The 25,999-nt window shown below is 37.2% G+C and overlaps 1 protein-coding gene across 1 annotated transcript; it reads left to right on the forward strand.

Moving 5' to 3' along the window:
- Nucleotides 1-1,368: 1,368 nt before the first annotated feature.
- Nucleotides 1,369-2,082, forward strand: LOC145687610 (uncharacterized). Its single transcript, XM_081761079.1, has one exon. It carries the CDS (start codon nucleotides 1,369-1,371, stop codon nucleotides 2,080-2,082), a length of 714 nt encoding a protein of 237 aa, XP_081617205.1.
- The last annotated feature ends 23,917 nt before the right edge of the window (nucleotides 2,083-25,999 follow it).

A 25,999-nucleotide genomic window follows, 5' to 3' on the forward strand; every position in this document is an offset into this window, starting at 1 on the left:
CACACCCTGAATTGTAGTCCCAGTTCCTCTTTGTACATGTGTTGGTCTTCTGGCACGTGGTGTTTTCGGGTGTTTCGTCATCGTCCTTAAACTTGTTAAACCATCGCTGCAATGTCTGTGTCATCACGACACCCTCACCAAAGGCCTGGCATATCTTCTGTCCCGCTACAGCGGCGTTTGACCTCCATTTGAACTCGTTCAGCATACATGCTCCTATGACGCTCTGTGGAAGTCCCATGTTCCCTCTGTCTTTATGCAAGTTCACGGTGTGTCTGAATTGCCACAACCAGGTAGTATGTTGGATATACCTACAACAACAACTGACTTTCGCCTTATCTCCACTCGCATTCAACTCACGATGTGAGGTCCAATTGAACACAGACCTCCACGAAAAGGGTCAGAACTTTCTTGGTTACTTTTATAGTTATGCACAAAGGTATAGCGTTTGGTCCCGGGCAGTAGTTCTGGATTAAGCATAATAAAAACTATATTGAATATAATTTATGTATAATAATAATAATAATAATAATAATAATAATAATAATAATAATAATAATAATAATAATAATAATAATAATAATAATAATAATAATAATAATACAATAATAATAATAATAATAATAATAAGAAGAAGAAGAAGAAGAAGAAGAAGAAGTTAAAATAGTGTTTTTAGTTTTGCAGACTAGCAGCAATACTTTTTTTGGGCTTTGTACATTGTAGCTGGCCCCCCCTCAAAAACGACGGGCCCCCCCTACACAAACCTGCTGGCTACACCCCTGTAAGAAGGTCACGTTGGCCAGACTGGAATTGTGCGCCGCATTAATGATGGCTCAATTTGTGCATAAAGTAGTAAATATATTGCATATCAAGGTAGATAACATTTATTTATGGGCAGACTCACAAATCGTGCTTGCTTGGCTTGCGTTTCCGGCCACAAGGTGGAAATCATTTGATGCTAACAGGGTTGCACAAATACAAGAAATAACGCATATTAGTGACTGGCAACACTGCCGCTCGGCGGACAACCCTGCAGATTTGATATCACGAGGTGTTAAACCCAACGAAATACAGTGTAAGACGTTCTGGTGGCATGGGTCACCATGGTTATCACAAACTAAGAGGTTGTGGCCGTCATCAATCAAACCAACGCTGTAAGATGTATCAGAGGCCAGAAAGATAACAGTCGTGAGCGTGACCACCCAAGAAAATCACACAAGCATAATAAACAGGTTTTCGAAGTTATCAAAATTAGTACGTGTAATGGCTTATTGATGAAGATTTATTCAAAATGCCAAAAGGGGGAACGAAAAAACTATAAGCAATCTGACGTCACTTGAATTGAACCCTGCTTTACATATGTGCGTCCGCATGACACAAGAAGAGGAATACAAGAAGGAAATTAAAGAGATATACAATAGAGGGCAAGTTTCGACCAAGAGCCCCATGAGAAATTTATGTCCGTTTCTAGACGAGAATCAACTTTTTCGAGTAGGTGGCAGGTTGAAACACAGCAACCTTACATATGATGGCAAGCACCATCTCATCCTACCACCGAATGCTCATTTAACAAAGCTTATTATTGAATCGGAACACATCAAGCTTCTCCATGCTGGCCCATACTTGTTGGCAGCTTCGTTGAAACAACGATATTGGATAATCAGATGCAAACAAGCAGTTAAGAAATTTACACATCACTGCTTGGCGTGCTTCCGTATGAAGGCCAAGTCTGTCACTCAACAGATGGGACAATTGCTTGCACCCAGGGTTCAACCAACAACACCCTTTTTGAACTCAGCAGTAGACTACGCAGGGCCTATTTTCATCAAATCTGGTTCTTCTCGAAACAGAGCTACTAGCAAATGTTATGTAGCAGTATTTGCTTTTCTTGCCACGAAGGCTATTCATCTAGAGTTAGTCACCTCTGAAGCTTTCATTGCAGCATTAAGAAGGTTCATTGCAAGAAGGGGTTGGTGCGCCAATATTTACAGCGAAAATGGCACTAATTTTATGGGAGCAAACAATACATTGAAGGAGCTATACCACATGTTCAATCTCAGATGCGTTTCAAACAAGCTTCAATGAATACTATAGTTCCGAAGAGATAACACGGCGTTTTATTCCACCACAATCACCGCACTTTGGCGGCCTATGGGATGAAGCAGTGAAGTCCATGAAGTACCACTTAACAAGAACAACGCAGAACGCAATTCTTACATTTGAAGAGCTGAACACTTTGCTAGCACAAATTGAAGCGTGACTCAACTCACGCCCCATCAAACTTATTTCCGAGAATCCTAATGAAAGAAAAGTTCATACTTCTGGTCATTCCCTCATAGGGAGACCCCTTACCCTCTTCCCTCAGCCAGACCTAACTGACCTGACAAGAAATAGGCTTAGCCGCTGGCAGCTACTCCAGAAATTCCATCAAGAGATCTGGCAGCGCCGGTCCATGGAATATTTAAATTGACTCCAACAACGCAACAAGTGGATCTTTCGAGAAGAAACATACGCCCAGGCATTTTGGTTTTATTGAAGGACAAAAATCTCCCCTCACTCACATGGAGAATGGGTGTCATTGACTCAGTACACACCGGGAAGGACTCAGTTGTCAGAGTTGTTAGTGTAAAAACTGCTTCCGGGATTTTCAAGAGGGCTGTAAATAATCTCATTCCCGTACCTCAATATTGTGCAAAGGTTGGTCAGAGTTAATCTGACCAAGAGGATCAGTATATTGGTGTATATAGCAGTGGATTTTCTTCAGTTTAAAAAAAAACATGTATTTTTTCTTTCTCGTGTGTATTGTAACCAAGAAAGCCAACAGTTTCCAAGAACTATGGCCCCTTTCACTCCACATCCATTGACTTTCGCCCTCATAGCAGGATAGTGCACAAGAGAAGGGAAGAGGCAAGGAACATTTTCTTCTTTTTGGTTGGTTCTTTTTAAAATCTAACAGAAACAGAGAAGGGCAGTGGAGAGTTACAAAGTGGACATTGAAAACATAGGCTGGGAGGAAGCAGCTCAGCCGCGATTAAACATTGCATTTCATTTCGCGTATCATATTATAGGCGCAACAGCGCAATACATGGACGTTATCTACGAATATCAAGTGTTATTGAACTATATCAAGCCGTCACAAAGTTATCATAATGATTCAACACCGCTTGTAATGTAAATAGTTAAATTGTAGATTTGCTTAGTGTTAAATATATGTTATATCAAACCGAACGTCCCGTCGATTATCTGTGGATTGAGCTTGGCCCTATGAACATACATTACAAAATCAGGTCCTCCGATCATACAAGCTCCATATATCTAAAGTGACTCGCCGCATGATATCTCTTTACTTTGTCTCCTTCAAATTAAATAATTTCTCTAATTATTCTAACCAACATCATTAGCTTTTTCGGAGCCTTTCACGTTTCTCACCATTAATCTACTTTCGGGTCCTGTAGGGTCCAAAACTTACATTCTACAGTTTTGGGAAGAACATAATCTGGTTATTTTTTCTCCGTAAATATGGGATTTGGAACAAAAGATGGGGGTTCAAATTTCAAAAATTGAGGTGGGACTCATGGGGCCCAAACAGAACCCCACATATCTTAGTGGCCTAACCCATCTAATAGCTCTATTGACACTCTGCAACTTTTGTCCATTTAAAGTTTAAAAAAAACGCATTCTGACCGAAATATTTAGTAGTTCTGGAACTTAGACAAGTACTTCATAAGAGACGGCGTCTAAACTTTACCCTTTTATTCAAAGGCCTTGCACTTTATAATCGCAGCTAATTTTTTATATCATGTTTTCTTTGTGGTTGACTTACGTGTGTACAAAATTTGAAGTGGGGTTTCGCGGTGATCTGAGTGACACTTTCCTTGTCAGTGTACCAAACTTTTCCTTTTGGGATTCCTGAAAGTTTTTGTTCCAGAGGCATATGAATATTCAAGAACTCAAGCAAGGCATTGGGGACGAAGTTGCAGACATTGATGAGGACCTACGGAGGCGTCTGAACTACAAATTTGAGTAAAAATTGCAACAACGCATTCATGTAAACGGAGGACATCTACCTGAGGTAGTTTTTGTTTTAAAGTAACCTTATATTCAGTGATAAATAAATTGCATACTTGGTCGCACTTACAGACACTTTTACTTATTTTTCCCAGCTTCTGTATATAATATATGACCAGTTGAAAGATGTCAGTTGACTTTGCGCCACTCTGTATATAAATTTAGGGATTTTACAAAATTATGGTATTTTAGTGCAATATCAACAATTATTATGCAAGAATAAAACTGCAAAATGCGCTAAGCTAGTTTATCCTTAAATCTTCTTTAGAACATTCTGTTTTACAGTGGACAAAACAGTTTTGGGCTGGCAACGTCCACTCTGTTTCCCTTTGGGCCTGTGTTCATGCAAGATTTGTGCGTGGGGGGTTCAGAATCTTCACTTTTTAGACCGTACCTCTCATTCTCTTCCACAGGTAAAAGTTGAGTGGAGTGAGATATGGCTGTTTGAACGACTTTTATCACGCCCTCGCTGTGGGAAAATTGATTATTCTACACATTCTACACATCTGGATAATTTTCAGTTAAATTTTCATAGAGTTGAAATTACTATGGAAGCCAGAGATTAAGTGAAGTTAAGCGAAAATAGATGTTAACCTTTCACATACTATAGTTTGATATACCGTATTGTTTAATTATCGAGGTGACTTCTTGGTAGTGACAATGAAGCTAACTATAATAATGTGATTTACTTTTTTCGAAAATAATATCACTTTGCCATTCACTCCGAAATTTGTGGTCTAAATGTGATTTTCTTACATTTCTTTATTAACGAATGTGTGTTACTAGTGCTCAGTAGATTTTTGTTCCCACATATAACATCATTTAGCTTTACATCTAAGAAAAAAACATATTATGCGCTTTGAACAGATTCGTAATTATATTGTGGTTTCCTACTATGTATTCTGACTTACTGCAGACACCCTATACTAAAATAATTCTAAAATGCAAAAGAAAAACTACATCTTAAGGTGATTGGGGAACCACTGAATTAAAAGTAGCGAAATTTGGTCTATAAAGCCAGAAAAAATTGCACATAGAAGCCGATGTGCTGACCATCTATCACCCCGTTGAATGTACACCATCTGGTCTGCCGAACTCCTTCATACACTGTGCATCCAAAGAGTAGTTTTACTTTAACTTTTGTTTTCTCATTTCTAGTACATCTTTAAAAAAGTTTAAAATTTCCACATGTTTTACATCTTTAACACTGTTCAGGACAGTTCTCTTCTGAACTAAACAATTTGTAATAATATATATGTATTATCTGTCAGGAAAGTAAATGCACATCTGTTTTTTGAGCCTATCATCCCTGTGCTTCAGCCATGAAGAGTATGAGAATTAAATCAATCAAATGTTTAGTGGGGCAGGAAGATAAGTCAAATCTGAATAAGACGTTGCAGAGGGGCGCAACATGTGAGTACGAATAGTGCATGGCGTAAATAAATTACGACACGAAAAGAGAAATTCAGAAACAGCTGGTAAACGGAGAAAAAAAAGAGTAAAATTGTTGAAGTGGGAACATAAAGTACAAATACACACAAATAAGCCAACAACTAAACACTTTCCAAGCAAATGTCCTGGTGTAGAGGCTAAGACGCTAGATTATAAATCCAAAAGACGTAAGTTCGAATCCACACCAGGTAGAATGATTTTTTAATAATGCATACAGCACTGAGAGGTGGTAAAAGATAGCGTACTACCCGTTTGAGAAGTTGAGTAAAAACGAGGTAAAAATTCCAGTTACATTTATTAGAGAAGTGAAACAATGAAAACGAGGAAGCAGGTGTATCTATTCAGGGGTATGTATCAGAGGGCGGTGATCGGAAAAACAAAATTTTCCCGAATTTCACACATGTGAGTCTCTACAATAGGCAAACTTCTTCAGAAATATCCCTATTGCAGAGACCATCATACTACACCTATTACGCTAGCCAAAGTTTGTTTAACAAAGAGTGTAGTGTTTTTTTTCATTCTTCACGATTGCTTTAAAAAAACTTGAAAAGAATTTGAATCTATATTGATTAGCTGTATTACTCAGAAGTGCAGCACTTCACCCCTACACTATCTTGTCATTCAACTTCATAAGCTAAATATTGCTAATTTCAGCCCTGATGTTTGGAACGAACCGGTAGTGTTCTTCCTGTAATGATTATTCCACCAAAATTGCGTGCCGAAGTTAATTTATTCGATGACCTGGAGACAATTTAGTGCCCACTAGTAAACTAAATAACATACAATGGAGTAAAATTAGAGAAATGATAACGTATTATACAGTAATTTCGCCGTGCAAGTTCAAAATTATGACAATAATAATAATAATAATAATAATAATAATAATAATAATAATAATAATAATAATAATAATAATAATAATAATAATAATAATAATAATAATAATAATAATCCTTCGGTCCTGTGCCGAGAGTATGAGATGAAAGCAAAATGTTCTTAAAAGAAAATCTTCTTACGGCCGGGTTTGAACCCACGCCAAAAGCGAAATTCTTTAATAGCCCATACACTAGAACACTCGTCTACAAAAGGCGACAGGATCTAAGATTTCTTTTCTGCTATATGTAGGCTGCATGGCAAGAAACGAACAACACCAACCAATCAGAACCGTTTGTTTAGTTTCTACTTCTGGTGTATTACTTCTCCGAACGAATCGTGCACATGAGAGGTGGTAAAAGAGATCATATTACTCGTTTAATATGTTAAGTGAAAATGACCTAAAAATTCCTTTGACTCTTATTAGAGAAGTCAAATAATGAAAACGAGGAAGCAGGTAATGTAATCAGAGGTATGTACCAGAGCACAGTGATCGGAAAAATGAAACTTTCGTGATTTTGCACATGTGAGTCTCTACAATAGGATTTTTTTTAATAAATGTGCGTATTGCAGAGACCATCAAGTCAGAAATGCCACACAATTTTTATGACTTTTGCCGAACATGGCCCTCTGAGACGAAAAACATTCAACCATTTTCAGATCGAAAGTTTCGTTCTCTCTTTCTCTCTCTCTCTCTCTCTCTCTCTCTCTATATATATATATATATATATATATATATATATATATATATATATATATATATCGGGTGATTCCGTTAGTTCGTAGCACGCCTTCAAATCGAAAACAGTCCGAGATGTGTACAAACTGAAAAACACGTATCCCATTAGTTGCAAAGTACAACAGAGCGAAGTAAAAAGTTTCGTCCCAAGATCACCCGCAGAGTCCCAGACGGGGTCTAACTCAAAATTGTCAAATGGAAAAAGGGGTCAAGTGGTATATCGCTTGAAAGCTCTTGTAAAAACGAAAGAAGCTACAACAAGTCCCTATTCTCTACAATCACCCTATGCAAAATGGCGGCGGGTCAAAATGTCATCAAAATGTGCATTGAAAACAATATGGCAACCCCTATAAATCTGAAATGGGCAGCCAGACGTAAAAAATTTAAACAAGTGTCTCATGATTTCAACAGTACAACATATCACGGTAACCATTTATAGATAACCATGCAGAATCCACCTCCAAATTAGCAGCTGTTTGATTGTGCTGGAGGGAAGACCCTTGACATTTGGACAGCTATATTTCCTTGGTAACATACGTTTTCCGGGTACAATACTGTAGAGACTGTTCAGTCCTCTTTCGTGATACAACTGAAAAGTGTTGTCTCCTCTCGCCCCGTAGTCAACACTGGTAACATACACCGTATGGAAATGGAAGCGTTATGGTGGATAGGTAAGCATATTATATTGAAACGTCTAACGTTGTTCTAAGAAATAATGTACCATCGCATAACGTACAAAGGATGTATCATATTTATCTTGTAGACGGCTGCTGTCCGTTATGTACCAGATGTGCACTTCACACAGCACGTTTTACATCACGTTTTTCCGAAATTGTCATTCATGTACAGCAAGACAACGGTCCAGACGGCGACAATAATTATAGCCCAAAGCTTCAAGCTTTTGTCTCCTATGCTTCGAAATGCGGTCATTATACGTTGCCTCATATCTTCTGGTGTAGTTGGTCTGTTCATGTATACAAGCTCCTTGAGTCGACCCTAGAAACAATAGTCCATGCACGTAAGGTCTGGAGAGAGAGGAGTGAAGGGAGTGTTGGACCCTATAACGAGATACTTTGTATCGATTCATAATTGCATATATCTCGGGGAGAAAGTGCTTTTACACAAGCACCATACCTATTATAATGTTAATTAAAAAAAAGAAGAATGTTCTAACATAATGATGAATATATATTATTGTTTTGTTGGATGCTATGTCGTTGTTTGTGTGAACATACGTTAAAAGGTAATCAAAGAATAAATTACTTAATATTTATCATTGGCTTGTAATTTCATTAAAAAAAAAGGTGATCATCTTAGTGAATATAACATTCGAAGATATTTTAAAGTGTGAACGAGTATGGCCACTAGAGATATATTAATTGTACTAGGGTTGATGACTACCTTTGGTGAGTCGTTGTAAAATTTTTGGTTTACCTCACCCGGGATTTTGTAAATTCATATCCCGAAGTTTAAAGTAAGGGTGAATTTACCATAATAAGAATTTTTATGAATACTAACTCAACTATTCTTAGAAGTGGCAGAGTAATCATAAGAAAAGTCATGATTGTTGAGACAGTAGAGAATGAAACTGTTGACGGTGTTAACAATGAGCAGAATATAGCTCCCATTACACCTGGAATGTTGACACTAGAAGATAGAATCCTAATAGCGTTACAGCGACAGGAACAACGACTGGAACAAAGCCGAAAGGATGATTTAGAAGCCATGAAACAAAATTTAGCTCAGATGTCCGAAGAATTAAAACAAACGGTACAGCAAAAATCTGAAGAATCTAGTAGACAGTATGAAGAATTGAGTAGACGATTAGAACAAATAGATCAAAAGTCAGAAGAAACGAAACAATCTGTAATCCAAGCTGCGAGAGACATCACGTTACAATTTGATGAGAAGCTAAAAAGATTATCTGAAGATTGTAAGGATAACTACAATCATGTAATCCAAGAAGTCAATATTGTAAAAAAAGATTTTGAAGTAATGGAGTCTTCTGTACGTCAGCAAAAGATTCAGGTGACAGATAATTCTAACCAAATACGTGCAAATACACAATTGATATCTACCATACAGGAGGAAATTAAGACGTTACAGATTAAAGACAATGCATACAACAACAACGTTGTTACTGATCGTTTGGAGTTTCCTCACCCACAAGAAATGCCCTCGCATCCACCCGAAGCAGATCGACGTGGACCTTGCTTTACCTCTTCTTCAAGTAACCCATCCGATGATGATATTATTTTGGAAAGAATTCAGCGAAGGAATATAGATGGGCGGAAAAGAGATGGTGGAACTACGCATAACACAGTAGGTAGAAATTTTCATTTAACACGAAATGGTGAAAGAAATATAAAGATAAGTGTAAAAATGAGTGAAATACGAGCTATGAGTAAGTTTAGTGGTAGGTGCAATGAAAATGCTACTTCTTTCCTGGAAAAAATTCAGGATGAATGCAGTATAATGTGTATAGATAAATCTCAATATATGAAACTAATCCCTCATTTATTACTCCCACCGTGTTCTTTATGGTTCAAAGCAGTACGGGAGCACGTCAAAACATATGAGGAATTCAAAGCAGCGTTGATCGCAAATTATGAGAACGACTTTTTACTTGCTAACAGAGACGCTATGATTAGAAACCAACCTTTTCATCCTCGCCTACACAAATCTATTGTTGATTTTGTTGTGAACACTTACAATGAATTAAAAGTTGTAAATCCATTACAATCTGAATCCAGAGTGATTGCATCTATCCGAAATCTACTACCTTTTAAATTGCAACAAATTCTACTTTCTACCCAGTGCATAAGTTTTAATCATCTGCTGATGCTTGTTCAATACTACGAAAGTCAATACCAGGCACAGAATAATCAAACTGGAGTAGGTAAAATTAGAAATAATTCAGATAACCTTAGGTCAGTACCTGTCCGGAATATGAATATCCGTAACGTAAACAATACGGAACATAACCTGGATAGAGTAAATTTAAATAATCAGAATAGGCAAAGATATAATGCGAATTCACCTAACCTAACTAATTGTGATGATAATTATGTCAGACCATTTAACCGAAGTAGGTTCCAAAACAGACGAAATGTATGGCGTAATTCTGGAAATACTGTAAACCGTATTGATAGACGTAACTTTAATTTAAGAGATGGCACTTCGTATCAGAATCAAAACAATGATGCAATTCCTGTACAAAATAATAATGCGGAACCTAATCAAGATTGTGCAATACAATGTACTTTATTGGGACCATATACAAGTACGAATTTAAACTGACTGCAGCTGATGTGGTAGGGGTTAAACCCATGTCAGCTATTGATTCTTATGAATATTTATCTTCAAATTTATGTGTTAAGGTCAATAATGAAAACAATATTTTACATGATGTATGTGTAAATAATGATTCGGATATAGCAGTCAATAGATGTCAGTATCAATTTGTGCCTGTAGTAAATCATTGTTGGTTTACAGATGATAACGTCAATGATGGTTTTAGTGTTGAAGAAAACTTTGTATTTTTAAAATCCTATAGTACTGCCAGAATCCCTGTGAAAATAAATGGATTAAGCACAGAAGCTTTATTGGATACGGGCGCAAATGCATCTTTGCTATCGTATTCGTTGTGGAAAGTAATTGCTAGTGATTATTCAAATTCTAAATTACAAAGAGCAGAGAATCTTATTATAGTAGATTTTACCGGTAAACACAAAAAGAGGGTAGCTGGGATTACTCATATCACAATAGCCATTCAAAGTTTTGAGATATCTATTCCTATTTTGGTGATAAAAGAATTGAATGAAAAACTAATCATTGGTTTAGATTTATTGTCTCAATTACGTGTAATGCTCGATTTCAGAAATCAAACTTTAACAATACCCGGCATTCCTCAAGAAATCGTTCAAAAACTTCTTCCTAAATCTGATGATACTGCTTGCCAATATAATATTGTTCCTAATGTATTGAATAATGTTTCTGTAATTTCAGAAAGTGGTAAATTAAATGATCAATTAACACAAAGTAATGCGTTGTTAAAGAAGATTTATAAATTTTGTGACGTTTTCTCAGGTCCTTATTTATGTTTCAAGGAAATAAACCCTAAAGTTTTTGAATTGTTGAACGCCAAAACAGGTACGTCAATTGGACTTCGTAATATAGACGAGTTGAAGGTTTGGAGACCTTCCCAGTATACAAGAGAAAAATGGATGCAGCTGGTAAAAAAGTTAGTTGCACCTGGCATTCTTGCACAAATAAATAAGAATGAAGGAAACTAAGGGTGATTTTGTCCTCTATCTTGTTGCTTCATTATTTTCATCAGTTAATACCTTTATCTTCTCACCATATTTCCCGTATGATAAAGAAAAGAGACTTCTGTTTGTGTGAAAATAAATTTATTTCCTCCTTTTCGCTCACCCGAGCATAGGTTACATTTAATTTTTGATTTTTTTACTTAATTAAATTTTCTTTAATTCTCATTAACAAATATTCATTTCCAAATGATTTTAATTCTGTTTTGCTAATGTGAAAAATTATAATTCGATTTATTATTGATTAAAAACAAAGGTTATTTATATTATATTGATTTGTGTTGAAACTTTATTGTCAAAGATTATATTTAGTATAAGGCTCATTCTATTAAGTTAATGATCCGACGACCGTACCCATGCGTCACCTTATATGATATTCGAATAAGATTCTTTTGTATCCCGACACCTTATTGATATGATACATACTTTAAAATGCCATCTAACGTAATTATTATATAATTCGCTCTGGAAAGATCAACCATTTTTTTTAACATGGCCGTTTTTAATGATGATTGGAACTATTGATCATTGTAATTTATGTTTCAGAATGTAATTATCTCTTACGCTTTTGATTTCGAATCCTTCGTTAATTGTGTTAGTAAGCGACGACTTTTTAATGGTAAAAGATAAATAATAGTGGAATGAAAGTTTTATTGTAAATGTATTTATATGAGGTAACTGAACGAAGTTATATATGAGGGACGATTAAAATGTAAAGAGTACAACTATTATCATGTTATTATTATAAACGGACCAGTGATTCTTAAATATAAAAGCCAAGCTTCCATGTAACTTTTATATTTAGTCCCTTTATCGAGCGACATTTTCTATAACGAGATACTTTGTATCGATTCATAATTGCATATATCTCGGGGAGAAAGTGCTTTTACACAAGCACCATACCTATTATAATGTTAATTAAAAAAAGAAGAATGTTCTAACATAATGATGAATATATATTATTGTTTTGTTGGATGCTATGTCGTTGTTTGTGTGAACATACGTTAAAAGGTAATCAAAGAATAAATTACTTAATATTTATCATTGGCTTGTAATTTCATTAAAAAAAGTGATCATCTTAGTGAATATAACATTCGAAGATATTTTAAAGTGTAAACGAGTATGGCCACTAGAGATATACTTATATTAATTGTACTAGGGTTGATGACTACCTTTGGTGAGTCGTTGTAACCCTCTTCCTAATCAACGGTGCGGAAATAAAGTATTTAATGCACCTCTGCATATTGGAGCAGCATGTGCTGTTCAACCATCCAATTGCACCCACATATTACGCCGCACATGAAGTGGTATGTTTTCCATCAGTTGCGGTAGATGTTCTGTCAAGAATTGATGGAACAGAGCCGACGTTAAATTTCCATCAATAAACCAGAGCCCAATTACATGTGTTCCAATGATACCACCCCACACATTGATGATCCAACGTTTTTGTCGGTCGATCTGAAGTGTCCAGAGCGGATTCTCCGCAGCCCAATAATGCGCATTGTGTAGGTTGACGTGACCATCACTTGTAAGTATTGCTTCATCTGTCCACAGCACGTACATACTGAAAAACGTTGGGTTTGTCCTCAATTTCTCACGGGCCCAATTACAAAACTGGAGGCGCTTACTACATCGTTATCATCTACAATTGGAGCATGTTTGTGACCCCCATATTGAGGAGGTATGCGCCCTGTTTGTTTCAGACGATTTGCTAACCGTCGAAGTACATTATGGGAGATTGATTGTCGCTGTAGGAACCTTGGGTTATAAATTCGGGCTGCAGCTCTATAGTTTTGCCTACATTCCGCTAACACCATTAACATGTCAAATTCCTCCTCGTTTCTATACGGCATTGTCCCAATACAATGCTATTTTTAGCCGACACTGAACTAACACATGACATTAGGGTAGTACGTGTCACCTTCTACAAGAAATGGAAGCCTTCTTACACACACACACACACACACACACACACACACACATACACACACACACACATACACACACACACACACACCTCAATTCGTAGCGTGTATTACTTTCGCACAGCAGAAGTACTTCACTACAATTCATACTAACGACCCTCCAGCAAAGCTTGCTCAACTGACTGTGGAACAAACTGTTCCAGCGTACCTCACGTTCGTGCCTTTCAATTCAAGGTTGTCTGAGACTGTTTCTCTCGAAAGGCATATGTTTTGGACAACAAACATAAACCAGGAATCAGCACAATCCAGTTGCAGTAATCGTTATCAAAGATGTGTATGTTTATTCATTTCGGTATTTCATTTGAAGTTATACGTTTCACGACATTAATGTCTCATGAATTTCACTTTTACACGACGCATAGGGAAGAAAAGAACATATAAGGACCTGGCTGGAACCTTGCGTCAATCCCATTATTCGCGTGTTGTTACTGAAAAACACTGAGCTTAAGATAGGTATACAGACGAACCAGGCTGTGACATTATTCAAACCTAGGTTGGGAATTGGCGAGAAAATGCATTCTCGAACGGGAAAAACACAATAAAGCGGAGAGGGTTGCAACGTGATACTCGGGGATTGGCAAGATTTACACGTAATTGGATAGCACACGGCAAGTACAGAATACAGATCTATTTATACCGCCATTTTGGGTTCTGGGCTGAATGCGGGCAAATGGTGCAAAACAACATGTCCCAGGGAATGTTCCGTATAATTGCTGTACCCTTGGAGAGTTATGGTGTGCATGATGGAAACAAATCAACGCGTAGTGCATACAGCCGAAATATTTCGTCCGTTGCACTAGCCAGTCGGGAGGATACAGTGTTCAATTTCCTTGATCCCATAGTGTCGGATGTCTGGGAGGGGAGAGACCACCCTAAGAAGCAATATCACAACTACCGACAAAGGGCTTTCAAACACACATATTACACCAAGATCAAGATCTGGGATGAGACATTGGTAGAGCATGCTTGCCTCATTCCACATCTCGAAGAATTCTGTGCAAGCAAAGTGAAAACAGTTGTTTTCTCCCGACCGACTAGTGCCATTGACTCAATATTTCGGCTGTGTGCACCACTCGCTGATGTGTTTTTATGATGAACACCACAACTCTCCAGGGCTACCGGGCACTGTCCAACAATTTTACCGCCCATTCTACTGGAATATGTGTTTTTTCACATTCATTTCAATGAAACTTTTGATGAAATTTTGACCCGCCGCCATGTTACATAGGGTGATCGTAGCGAATCGGGACTTATTGTAGCTTCTTTCTTTTTACAAGAGCTTTCAAGCGATATACCACTTGACCCCTCTTTCCATTTGACAATTTTGAGTTGGACCCCGTTTGGGACCCTGGGGCGAAACTTTTTACTTCGATCTGTTGTCCTTCGAACAACATGTGATACTTGTTTATCAGTTTTTCCGTCTGGCTGCCCGTTTCACATTTATAGGGGTGGCCATATAGTTTTCAATGCACATTTTGATGACAATTTGACCCGCCGCCATGTTGCATAGGGTGATCGTAGCGAATCGGGACTTGTAGCTTCTTTCTTTTTACAAGAGCTTTCAAGCGATATACCACTTGACCCCTCTTTCCATTTGACAATTTTGAGTTGGACCCCGTCTGGGACTTTGCGGGTGACCCTGGGACGAAACTTTTTACTCTGCTCTGTTGTCCTTTGCAACTAATGTGATATGTGTTTTTCACTTTGTACATATCTCGGACCGTTTTTGATTTAAAGGCCTGGTACGAACTAACGGAATTACCTGATATATATCACTTTTTGTGAGCGCAACAACTGTCGTAACTTTCAGCGGATATAGATTAAACTTGGCAAAAACATTAATTGTTGAAATATCTTGGATGAATGTGTTAACCATAATAATCAGATGTATATGTTCAAAATGGCGGCAGTTCATACTTTTAAAAGGTTCCAAGGAACCAAATTTGGCCCATAAATGTGTATCTACAATGTTTGAGTGACTCTTCCTCATTTATTGAAATATTGGTGTGGAGGGATTTATCTGCTTTTATTGAAGTATTGGATCCGATTAGTCACTTAAAGAAGGTTCACGTCCTTTCGCTACGGCCAGGCTCAGGTTTTGGGAGGGGAATATTTTCCTATCGGAACAATGCCGATTGTTAGTGATGTTGTGAAGTTACACATTGGAAGTGAAGTAACTTGTGAAACGTTTTATTTGAAAGAAAAGTTTAATAAATGTGCTTTCCGCTAACACAGAAAGCTATAAATCAAGTATTTGATGTTCGAGAGCGCAAATGGCGAGGAGTATAATTTAATTTCTTTTTTAGTAACACATCGCATTGAAAATAGTGATAAGCAACATTAGTGATAAGTAAAATAATAATAATAATCACTAAAAGGTGTTGTTTATGGCAACTCCACATCTTCCTCAATTCTTTATCAAACGTAATGATTGAAGCGGCATATCTCCGTTACAGGAAAAATATAAATAATTATAACTAGAGGACGGCAAGTGGTAGAAGAATGAGAGCAACGTTGGATACTATGCATTCATAAGGCCCATCGAAACAAAATATGTCGAGGCGCTAGCCCCCCACAACTTGACCAAAAAGCAAACAGATGAAAATAAGCGATTTCAAACCAAATAATAATGAAGAGCGTCTTTCACTGCCTGCGCATGTTTGACATGGAATCAAAGAGAAGATCCATCATTCGAAAAACGAATAAGAATAGACAGTTTTCTTTTTTAATATGCAAAGGACAGAAAATATGATAAGAGTGACTACCTGTAAAGAAAAGAAACAATATTTTCTCTCAACTGGATAAAAAAAAGTCAAGATAGACTCGAACTCAGGTGGACGGCGCGAGAAGCCAGTGCATTGTTCATTCACCCACTTATCGTTAGGGATTACTATGTATTAACAGCTATCATTTCCGTGGGTTGTATATTGTGATCACGTATTCCTTCTTTGCTGGAAGTCGACAAATAGTTCACAGGTAGTAGTTAAATCTTCATGCTATATGTAATACATGATATATTTAAATTTACATGCTGTCCATATAATGTAGTAAGAGGTTCATTCTGGAAATAAGGAACGGAAAATTGGTTGGACGAAACGGAAATTATTGGCATCTAGAGAAATATTTATCTACGAGGCATGCGCAGTAATATAATTCAGAATAGTTACTGTTCAGTTCAGTAAACGAACAGAGGGGTATAGAAAGCAAAAATGTCGCGTCAATGAGATCGACCAGAGTTGACAGAGGCGGAAGCAGATGTGTAGTAATACAACAACTTCGGTTAAATTGATAATTAGTTCTGTACCTGTAGTAGATAGTATCACAACTTTACGGGAGAGCAGAGAAAGACTTACTAACCGTATTATATAGGAAGCTTTACTAACCCGATCATGCAGACACAAATGGATGTGACTGTGTATACTACAACTTGGATTTAACGAAAGCTGTTTAGACATTCAGAGGTTTGCAGAGTTGTATAAGACACAAAAAGATAAGACACAATACAATTCTTCATACCTCAACTTCCAGTAGCTAAATATATTCAATTTCTGGTTAGATACTGAAACTTCTGTCGGATTTTAATACATGACGTATTTCAGGATACAAAATGCTATGCATTACTTCTTTGGTTGTAGGCAGCTATTAGTTTAGTGTTCTGAAAGGTTGTGTATAAACTAGGAATGGCCAATTCGGGAATTTTTACTTTCCCGACTCCCGAAAATAAAACCTAACAAATTTCGGAATTCGGAAAAGCCCGATTTTGGAAAAATTCCGGAATTAGGAAAAATCCGGAATTTAGGAATTTCTGATTTCGTAAACATTCTGAAATTTAAAAAAATCCAGAATTTTTCCGAATTCCTGGAGTTTTCTGAATTTCGGAAAATTCTAACTTCCGGATTCTTTCCGAGTTAAGGAATTCTTCTGAATTTCGGAATTTACCGAATTCCATAGTGTTCCGAAATCCAGAAAGTGAAACTTCCGCTTCCGGAAAATGAATTTCTGTTGATTAATCTGTAACGTGGCGGACATAAGTGTTTGACCAGGCAAATGCGGACTGCTTTGAAACAAATGCAAATTATGAAAATTAAATCTGTTTATCTGTAGTTTCGTGTGGAGAAAAAACAAACTTGTGAACCAAAGTTTAAGAACAACTCAAGTTATTAATATAAAGTTTGGCAAAGATTATTCAAAAAAGAAATACGAAAGACGTTTCGAATCGAAGAAATATAACATACAATTTTGCCAGCGAAGACAAAGAAACCTAACGTAACCAGACTAAAGACGAATCGTTTACCGCGTACCGATCGCGGTTCAGTGGTCTAGGTGCTTGTTCGCATCCACGTCGCACTTTTTTTTTTTACTTTAGGATTGTTGATGGCGATTGATTGGCGATGACATACGTTTCACTATATTCAGATATTTGAATACTCGGATGTTTCAATACTTGAACTATCAAATCTTCAGGAATAATAATAGTAATATTAATAAACGAATAATAATTATTATTCTTATCTCGTAGAAGATTAAAAGCTAGGAGCTACTTATCGCTCAGGTCATACCATTACAAGTAGAAACGTAACATTTGGAAAGAAAATTTCGGTTTGGTTTAATGTTGCCCACGAGAAGAGGAATTTTTCATCTCGTTTCTAAAACATACAAAATAACATGATAATTAACATTTTACATTCGAGACGGGACAAGGGTAACTCAAAATTTTCGTCTCGCTTTGGAGATGAGAATCGAGACGAGATGAAAATATCGTAAACATTCCCCGTCTTGTCTTGATTCTCGAAAAGGGTATGTCCATTCTTTAAGTAACAATTGCTCTGTAGACTTAATCTCATAGGCTATCTCGTTACATTGCATTTCAGAGCTCATTGAATTATGGTCTGTGTAGGTATTTTTGTAGCAAAGCTTGTATATTTACCTCCTAAAAATTAGTATATTATATGCTTTACTGTTGCGTGATATTCAGTTATTTTTATTACAGTTATTTTCCTTAAAACATACAGTACAATACTCTCTACATGAAACTTTAGTGGAACGCTCTAGTTTAAAAATTTGGTAGTTGCAGAAGTGTGTCTTGAAGGTACGGAACGCTTTCCCCGAAATCACTACTGTTAAGTAACTTTTGCCAAATTTAAGGGCAAGTTTAAAACCTTTAATGTCGTTATTATTACTATTATTATTATTATTATTATTATTATTATTATTATTATTATTATTATTATTATTATTATATCAACACCGTGTTTAATCTTTAAAAGATATGCGGTTTGTATCTGAATAGTAAAAGCTAATTGACTGTCGATCCCGGTCGTCGAGAAGTCTTGAGTAATACAGCTACAAATCCTTTTCAGGTTATTTTATTTTCCAAGCAATCGTGAAGAATCAAAGAGTGACTTCCCATACTAAATGGACAATCCTTAAGAAAGTGGACGCAAACACTTGTATCATGATAGAGACGATTTGGACGTTTTAATTGGGAAAAGGCAAGGAAATTACTAGGACATTCGAAACACTTCGTTCATCTGAAGTACGCACCTTTAGTTTATCGTTCTAAGGAAAAAACACTACACCATTTGTTATTGTACACCCTCCATTCCAAAAGAAACCGAACTTTTGAAAAGAAATAGTACCACTAGTGCCATCTGTTATAATATTTTACCGGTAGATGGCGTAGTCCCTCATTGACAACTGGTATAAATGTCATGACATTTGGATGCACGGCAACAAAGTTATTGCGTTTCAACTGTCAGTGTGTTGTGTACATCGGTCGGAAAATGAGTTTCAAACAACGAGCTGCAATTGAGTTTTGTGTTAAACTGGGTAAAACTTTTAGTGAAACGCACCAAATGCTACAAAATGCATATGGTGATGAGTGTCTATCCCGTACGCAAGTTTACGAGTGGTTCAGGCGATTCAAATCGGGTAGAGAAACGCTGGATGATGACGAAAGATCAGGCCGTCCCAGAACCGGATTATCGGAAGAAAACATCGAAAAAGTACGTGAATTCATCAAACATAACAAAAAATCGTCGGTGAAAGTTATTGAAATGGAATTAGGCATTCCTCAAACAACCGCATACCGCATTTTGACCGAAGTTTTGGGCCTTAAGAAGGTTAATTCGCGGTTTGTACCACACAAACTCACCAAAGACCAAAACGTTGATCGAATTGCGCATTGCAAAGACATCGTTAAAAGTGCTCGGCATTATCGAAACTTCTTGAAATCGATTGTAACTGGTGACGAGACGTGGTGTTTTGAATATGAGCCCAAAACAAAGCGGCAAAGTGCTGAATGGAGAGCGCCGGATGAAGGAACACCCAAAAAAAAGTCGCTTGGTGAAGTCAAAAGTTAAGGTGATGCTGATTTGTTTTTACGATTCAAAAGGAATTATCCAAAAGAATTTGTTCAGCTCGGCCAGACAGTCACTGGAGAGTTTTACTTGGGCGTCATGAAGCGTTTGCTGACAAGAATTCGTCGTATTCGGCCCGAATATCGCGAAATCGGCAGTTGGACTCTTTTGGACGATAATGCACCATCACATCGTTCGCGACTTGTAACTGAATTTTTGGTCAAAAATCACATTATTCGGTTGCATCATCCGCCCTATTCACCAGATCTCACTCCGTGCGATTTCTATCTGTTCCCGAAACTGCATTTGGCGATGAAAGGAAAGTGGCACGCATCGATGGATGCCATTGAGAAGGCGACGACCGCCGTCCTAAAGACCATTCCAATAAAGGACATGGAGAAATCGTTTGACAACTTGTTGGAGCGTGCAAATATGTGTATCGATGCAGAAGGGGAATACATTGATTAATAAAAATGATTTGCTCCAAAATGTACATTGCTTTTTTGTTTTTTTAAAACGTTCGGTTTCTTTTGGAATGGAGGGTGTAAAACCAACTTTGGCTAGCGCAATCGGTTGAATATGATGGTCTCTGTAATAGGCACATTTTTGAAGAAGTTTGCCTATTGTAGAAACTCACATGTGTGAAATTAGGAAAAATTTCGTTTTATCGATCACCGCCCTCTGATTCATACCCCTGATTAGATATGCTTGCTTCCTCATTTTCGTTGTATCACTTCTCTAATAAATGTTAGTGGATTTCTTTTACCAAGTTTTCACTTAACATCTCATACGGGTAATACGCTCTCATGTACCACCTCTCGCGTTCTGTATGCATTATTAAAAATCATTCTACATGTAATGGATTTGAACTTATGTCCTTTGTATTTTCAATCTAGCGTCTTAGCCACTACATTCCTGCGCTCTAACCATCTAGAATGAGAATTAAATCAATACAGAGAAAACGGAGAAAAAGAAACATAAATTGTCGAAGTGGGAATATAAAATACAAAAGCGAACATATATTCCAACAACTAATCGTTTACCAAGCAACGATATTCGTGGAGTGGTGAAGGCGTTAGATTACAAATCCAAAGGGCGGCGGATCGAATTGCTCCAAGGAGTAAATATTATTTGTTTTTTTTTTAAATAATGTATAGAGCGCATCAGAGGTGGTCAAAGAGAGCGTTTTATCCGTTTAATACGTTAAGTGAAAAAGAGTTAAAAATTTCGGTGAAATTAATTAGAGAAGTGAAACAATGAAAACGAGGAAGCAGGTATATTTAATCAGGGGTATGTATTAGAGGGTGGTAATCTCTAAAACTCTAAATTTTCCCGTATTTCGCAGATGTGAGTCTCTACGATAGGGAAATTTCTTCAGAAATGTGCCTATTGCAGAGACCATCTTGCCGGAAATGCAGTAAAATTTCTATCCAATTTTGCCCTTTGTCTATCACACCTCTGAAACGGAAAGAGAGAGAGATAAAGAAAGAAAGAGAAAGATGTTCCCGGAACTGAGAGTGAGGTGCTTCGATTCAAATCAACCAGTTGACGAGTAGACACTTACATAATGAGAATGCGGGATACAAACAAGTATAAAACATCAAAGTGATAATTGCAAGCATTATCACCTAAGGTTCCGGAAGCGTGACGGCCAATGAAACATGATCTGATGTCGAACGTCGAGAAATAATTTGATAATGAAATGAAAACAGAACTTTAGAAAACAAATTATTATGATGCACTATACACAACATGATTGCCTGTTTCTTCTCCTCATGGTAAATTATTTCATTTTAGCGATGCGAGACGAAGTCTGTTTCTCGTCTGGTGGCTATCCCAATGTCATCTCGTGTTTCGGAAACGAGACAAATCGTTACCTCGTCTCCTTTCGGCTAATTTTCTTTCGTAAACCTCATAATAATAGAAGTAAAGTTGGAAGTCATGCGACTTCGAAATGTAACGAAGTTTACAACTTAGAATTGATAATCGGACAAGAGAGTGCTATGGAATGCTTTCGAGACATTTAAAACGCGATGAGTCCAGACAAGGGCATGTCATGTCTTGCCTCGGATTTAACAAAGCCTATATTGTCTCGCCCATGCTGAATTGGAAACCTGACACCAAAATTGAGGTGAGTATTGTGTCAAGTGGGACATGTGGGTCAAAATGTGTAAGTCGGTTAGTGGGTCGTGGGCCAACAGGATGTGACCCACTGCTATCCACCACTCACCGTGACCCACGATAAACCAGCGATCCACCATAACCTATAGACTCACTACGATCCACCGACACATTCTGCTGAGTGCATTGTATGTATAGTGAACTAATATTTTACTTGTAGTTATAAATGACTACTTTATTGGTAAAAAGCAAAACCAAGTTCAACCCTTTACACGGGAGTCGTGACGGCTCCATGCTCTGCCACACCACCTCTTGATAATTTTACGCCTCGTGCCATATATACGGCGAGTCGAAACTTTAAGACATTTTTTCTAGGCTATTTCAGGCTATTGCCCTCTCCCAGTTTAAATGTGCACTACTACCTCGCGAAAGATGGCCTCTAAGTTCATTTAACAAATTCTGCCTTGTCCTTGTTAGATATACTCATCTCAGGTAAGTAAATAAAAACAAATGCAAAAGAAGAAGAAAATAAGAAAATGGAGATCCTAAAAGTAAAATGAAGACAAATTCACCACTCTTCAGAGGGTGCTATATACAATGCACTAAGCAGAGTATGTCGGTGGGTCGTAGTGAATATTTAGGTTACGGTAGGTCACGGCGGATGGTGGGTTGCAGTGGGTCACGTTCTGTTGAGCCACGGCCCACGATCTACTACATCTCTGGTGAGACGCTTCCAATTCTGCATGGGCGAGATAATATAGGCTTTGTTAAATCCGAGACGAGAGGAGACAAAGCGCCTGTCTCGTCTCGTTTTTCTAGACGATACGTGAGAAGTTCTTGTCTGGACTCGTCGCGTTATAAACGCCTCGAAAGCGTTCCATAGCCCTCTCTTGTCCGATTATCAACTCTAACTTGTAAACTTCGTTACATTTCGAAGCCGCATGTCTTCCAATTTTACTTCTATTATTATGAGGTTTGGGAAAGAAAATTAGACGAAAGGAGACTAGATTACAATCTGTCTCGTTCTGGAAACACGAGATGACACCGGGATAGCCACGAAAGCAGTCGCGGATCTAGAAGGTAAAAACTGGGGCTGCCTGAATTTAGACTATGGTAAGTATATTATGACCTTACTATAAATTTTCAAAACTCTATAAATAATAGCTTAAATTATTTTCGTCAATCTGAAAAATGGGGGGCCTAGCCCCCGCTCCCGAGCTAGGTCCGGCACTGCACAAGACGAAACACAGGGTTTTTCTTGCTTCTCTAAAACGAGACATTTTAACATGACGAGACGAAACGGGCAACCATGATGTGTCAAGCGCGTCATAACCATTCCTTTTATAAAATTCTTTTTTTCATCATATTATCAAGTTATTTCTTGAAATCCGACCTCGGATCAAATTCTTTTAATTGACTTCATTGTTTCCTTTTACTAACTTGTGTTCATAATTGTATTTTTTAAAGAATCATTCTATTTTCTACGGTTTTCATTCCACGGTCAGTCTACGGTTTTCATTCTATCACTTGTGAAGTGGAATTAACATATAATAGGCTATAATGGTGTTGTGAATGTCTGTTATGTGTCTAATTGTTTGAAACCAGTGTATATTTAGAATATCGATATTATGTTGGATTAATTGCATTTATCTATTACTACTTAACTGTCTATGTATGGTATATCTATAAATGTAGAGTTCTACGCTTCCTTTCGTAGAACAAAGTTGTTTGAAGGCTCTGGATTAAGTGTAATTGAATTTTATAATAGTCTAGGCATGTAACTTTGATGGGGAAATTGAAGTTAGATCTACAGCATGAAGTGTGGAAAGAGGGATCTTTCTTTTTTCTCTTGAAATGTCTGTAATGCATTCCTTGTTCCGTTCACTGCATCGCTATCTGTCCTCGCTGCGTCCTTCAGGCGTTATTCAGCGTGCCTCGGTGGCTATCCTCTGCATAGGATAACTCACGAGTGTAATATGCATGATTCACTGAGTAACGCAGTGCTGCAATAACTTCGCTTTGTCTTTCACTAATATAGTGCTTTTGCTGTCTTGAATATCAATAAAACTGGTTATGGAATAAAATAACTGAATACGAATCTGCTAAAAGTCTACTTATTAAGTTTAATATTGTAGTCTCAATATGGTCCCTCATCCCAAGGCTTGTGATTGTTTTCACAGGACACATTGGACAAACACCGTGTGCGTGGGTTTTCTGGGAGTTCTTCCGTTTCCTCCCACATTCTTCATTTCGCCATTTCATTCATTATTCATCATCACCGTCTCCTTTAGCCTAACCGGCATAACCGTGGGACGTAAAATTTAAGATTTAATTTCATTTCTAATTCGTGAATAGTTATTATTCTTAGATAGTTTATTCAAGCCCATAGCCTAACTGAACTAAACTAAACTAATCTACACACATCTAAACTTGCGGTCTTACACAGAACAAAGTTCAGTCACTCCTCTACAAGGAGAATGGTCATACAAAAACATTTTTCACAAATAAAAACGTGACGTATTACACAAAAAATATTTTACTAATATGTTTGTAATAAGCATCTATGCATTTCTATAACTTTCCTCTCCTCATTTAGAATTTGTGGAAACCCATAACCTGACATAGACTATAATAGCATACACAGTCGTAAACTTGCGGTAGTTCATACCAAAAAAAAAAGTCAGTATAGAGTGATTGTTTTCTAAATAAGATATGATATGTTCTAATCGTGAGAACTCTGACATAAATAGAATGGTAAACTACATGTTCTATCGAACAACTCCTTTAGAAATCCTACTTCTTTTGTTTAAATATAATTTATCCAAATAAACGAGAAAGTAAGTTGTCTCCCATTTAGACCTCTAAACTTTTTGGTTTCAGTAGCTTTGAAATTTCTGGTTACGCCACAGGCTAGTAGTCTAAGAATTCTTGGCAGCGCCGGAAATCGAACTCGGGATCCCTCAATCCGTAGTCAGCCACATTCACCACTAGACCAGCGGGGCGGTCATATATTGGCGATCACAGTGAGAGCTTTGGCTTTCCTCCCCCAACCCGTCTGGTATATAGGAACCTTGTCCCAACCCGTCTGGTCATCGTGGGAGCAGTAGAACAAGTCCTCCCTCCGGGGAGAGGCCTCAACCAATAGTGGATCGAATATGGCTGTGGTTTATTTATTATTATTTATTTGTACTATAAACGTCTTTTCATGAAACATTTCAACACAGTGATACCGACAAAAAGAAAACACACACACACTAGCTATATACTTTGACAATAGCATGCAAATTGCAAATTTTTTGTTGAAATAATTGAAATTATTATGAATATTTCGTTACGATGTAAGACATATAATTTGTGTTTAATAATAATAATAATAATAATAATAATAATAATAATAATAATAATAATAATAATAATAATAATAATAATAATAATAATAATAGTGTTACCTATTTTACGACGCTTATTTGCAGAAGTATGGTTTTCGGTGCTTATCTGTTTCTCTTCCGATATTTCATCCGACTCATCATATTCGTTGTTGCTCGGCAGGTACTCTTCATCTGAAGGAATATCAACGCATTCAGCGTCAGATTCGTCCTCACTTATGCCATTGAATTTTACAATATTTCATCCGGTATCAACAGTTTCCTGCTCATGATGAGTGTTTGAAATAGCACACCAGTCCAAAAAAAAATGAGATTCTCCTAATCAACACACTCTCTAAAGCATTACTACAATTACACTGACAAAATTGCTGAGAAGCTGGTCTTGAACACGAGATGGAATGGCTAGCAAGATAAAGACGCTAGCCAGCAGTGTTGCTACAATGCAACAAAATATCACTAACAAAAGAGTTGGGTCAAAATTGACCCAAGCCGCCGTTCTAGTATAATTGTTTGATATTTCAAAAGGCAAAGTGTGGATAAGAGTGATACTTAGTACAAATATTTCTTCAAGAGAACGAGTAAAAGTCACAATAATTCGATCCGACTCGTAAGAAAATAGAAAAGTTGTTAGAACGTAAATTTCGAAATGGGTCAAAAATGACCCAGCCGCCGTTCTAGTGTTAATGACATG

Source organism: Thermobia domestica, chromosome 6 (genome assembly GCF_964235325.1).
Source record: "Thermobia domestica chromosome 6, izTheDome1.hap1.1, whole genome shotgun sequence".
Classification (NCBI taxonomy): Eukaryota; Metazoa; Arthropoda; class Insecta; order Zygentoma; family Lepismatidae; genus Thermobia; species Thermobia domestica.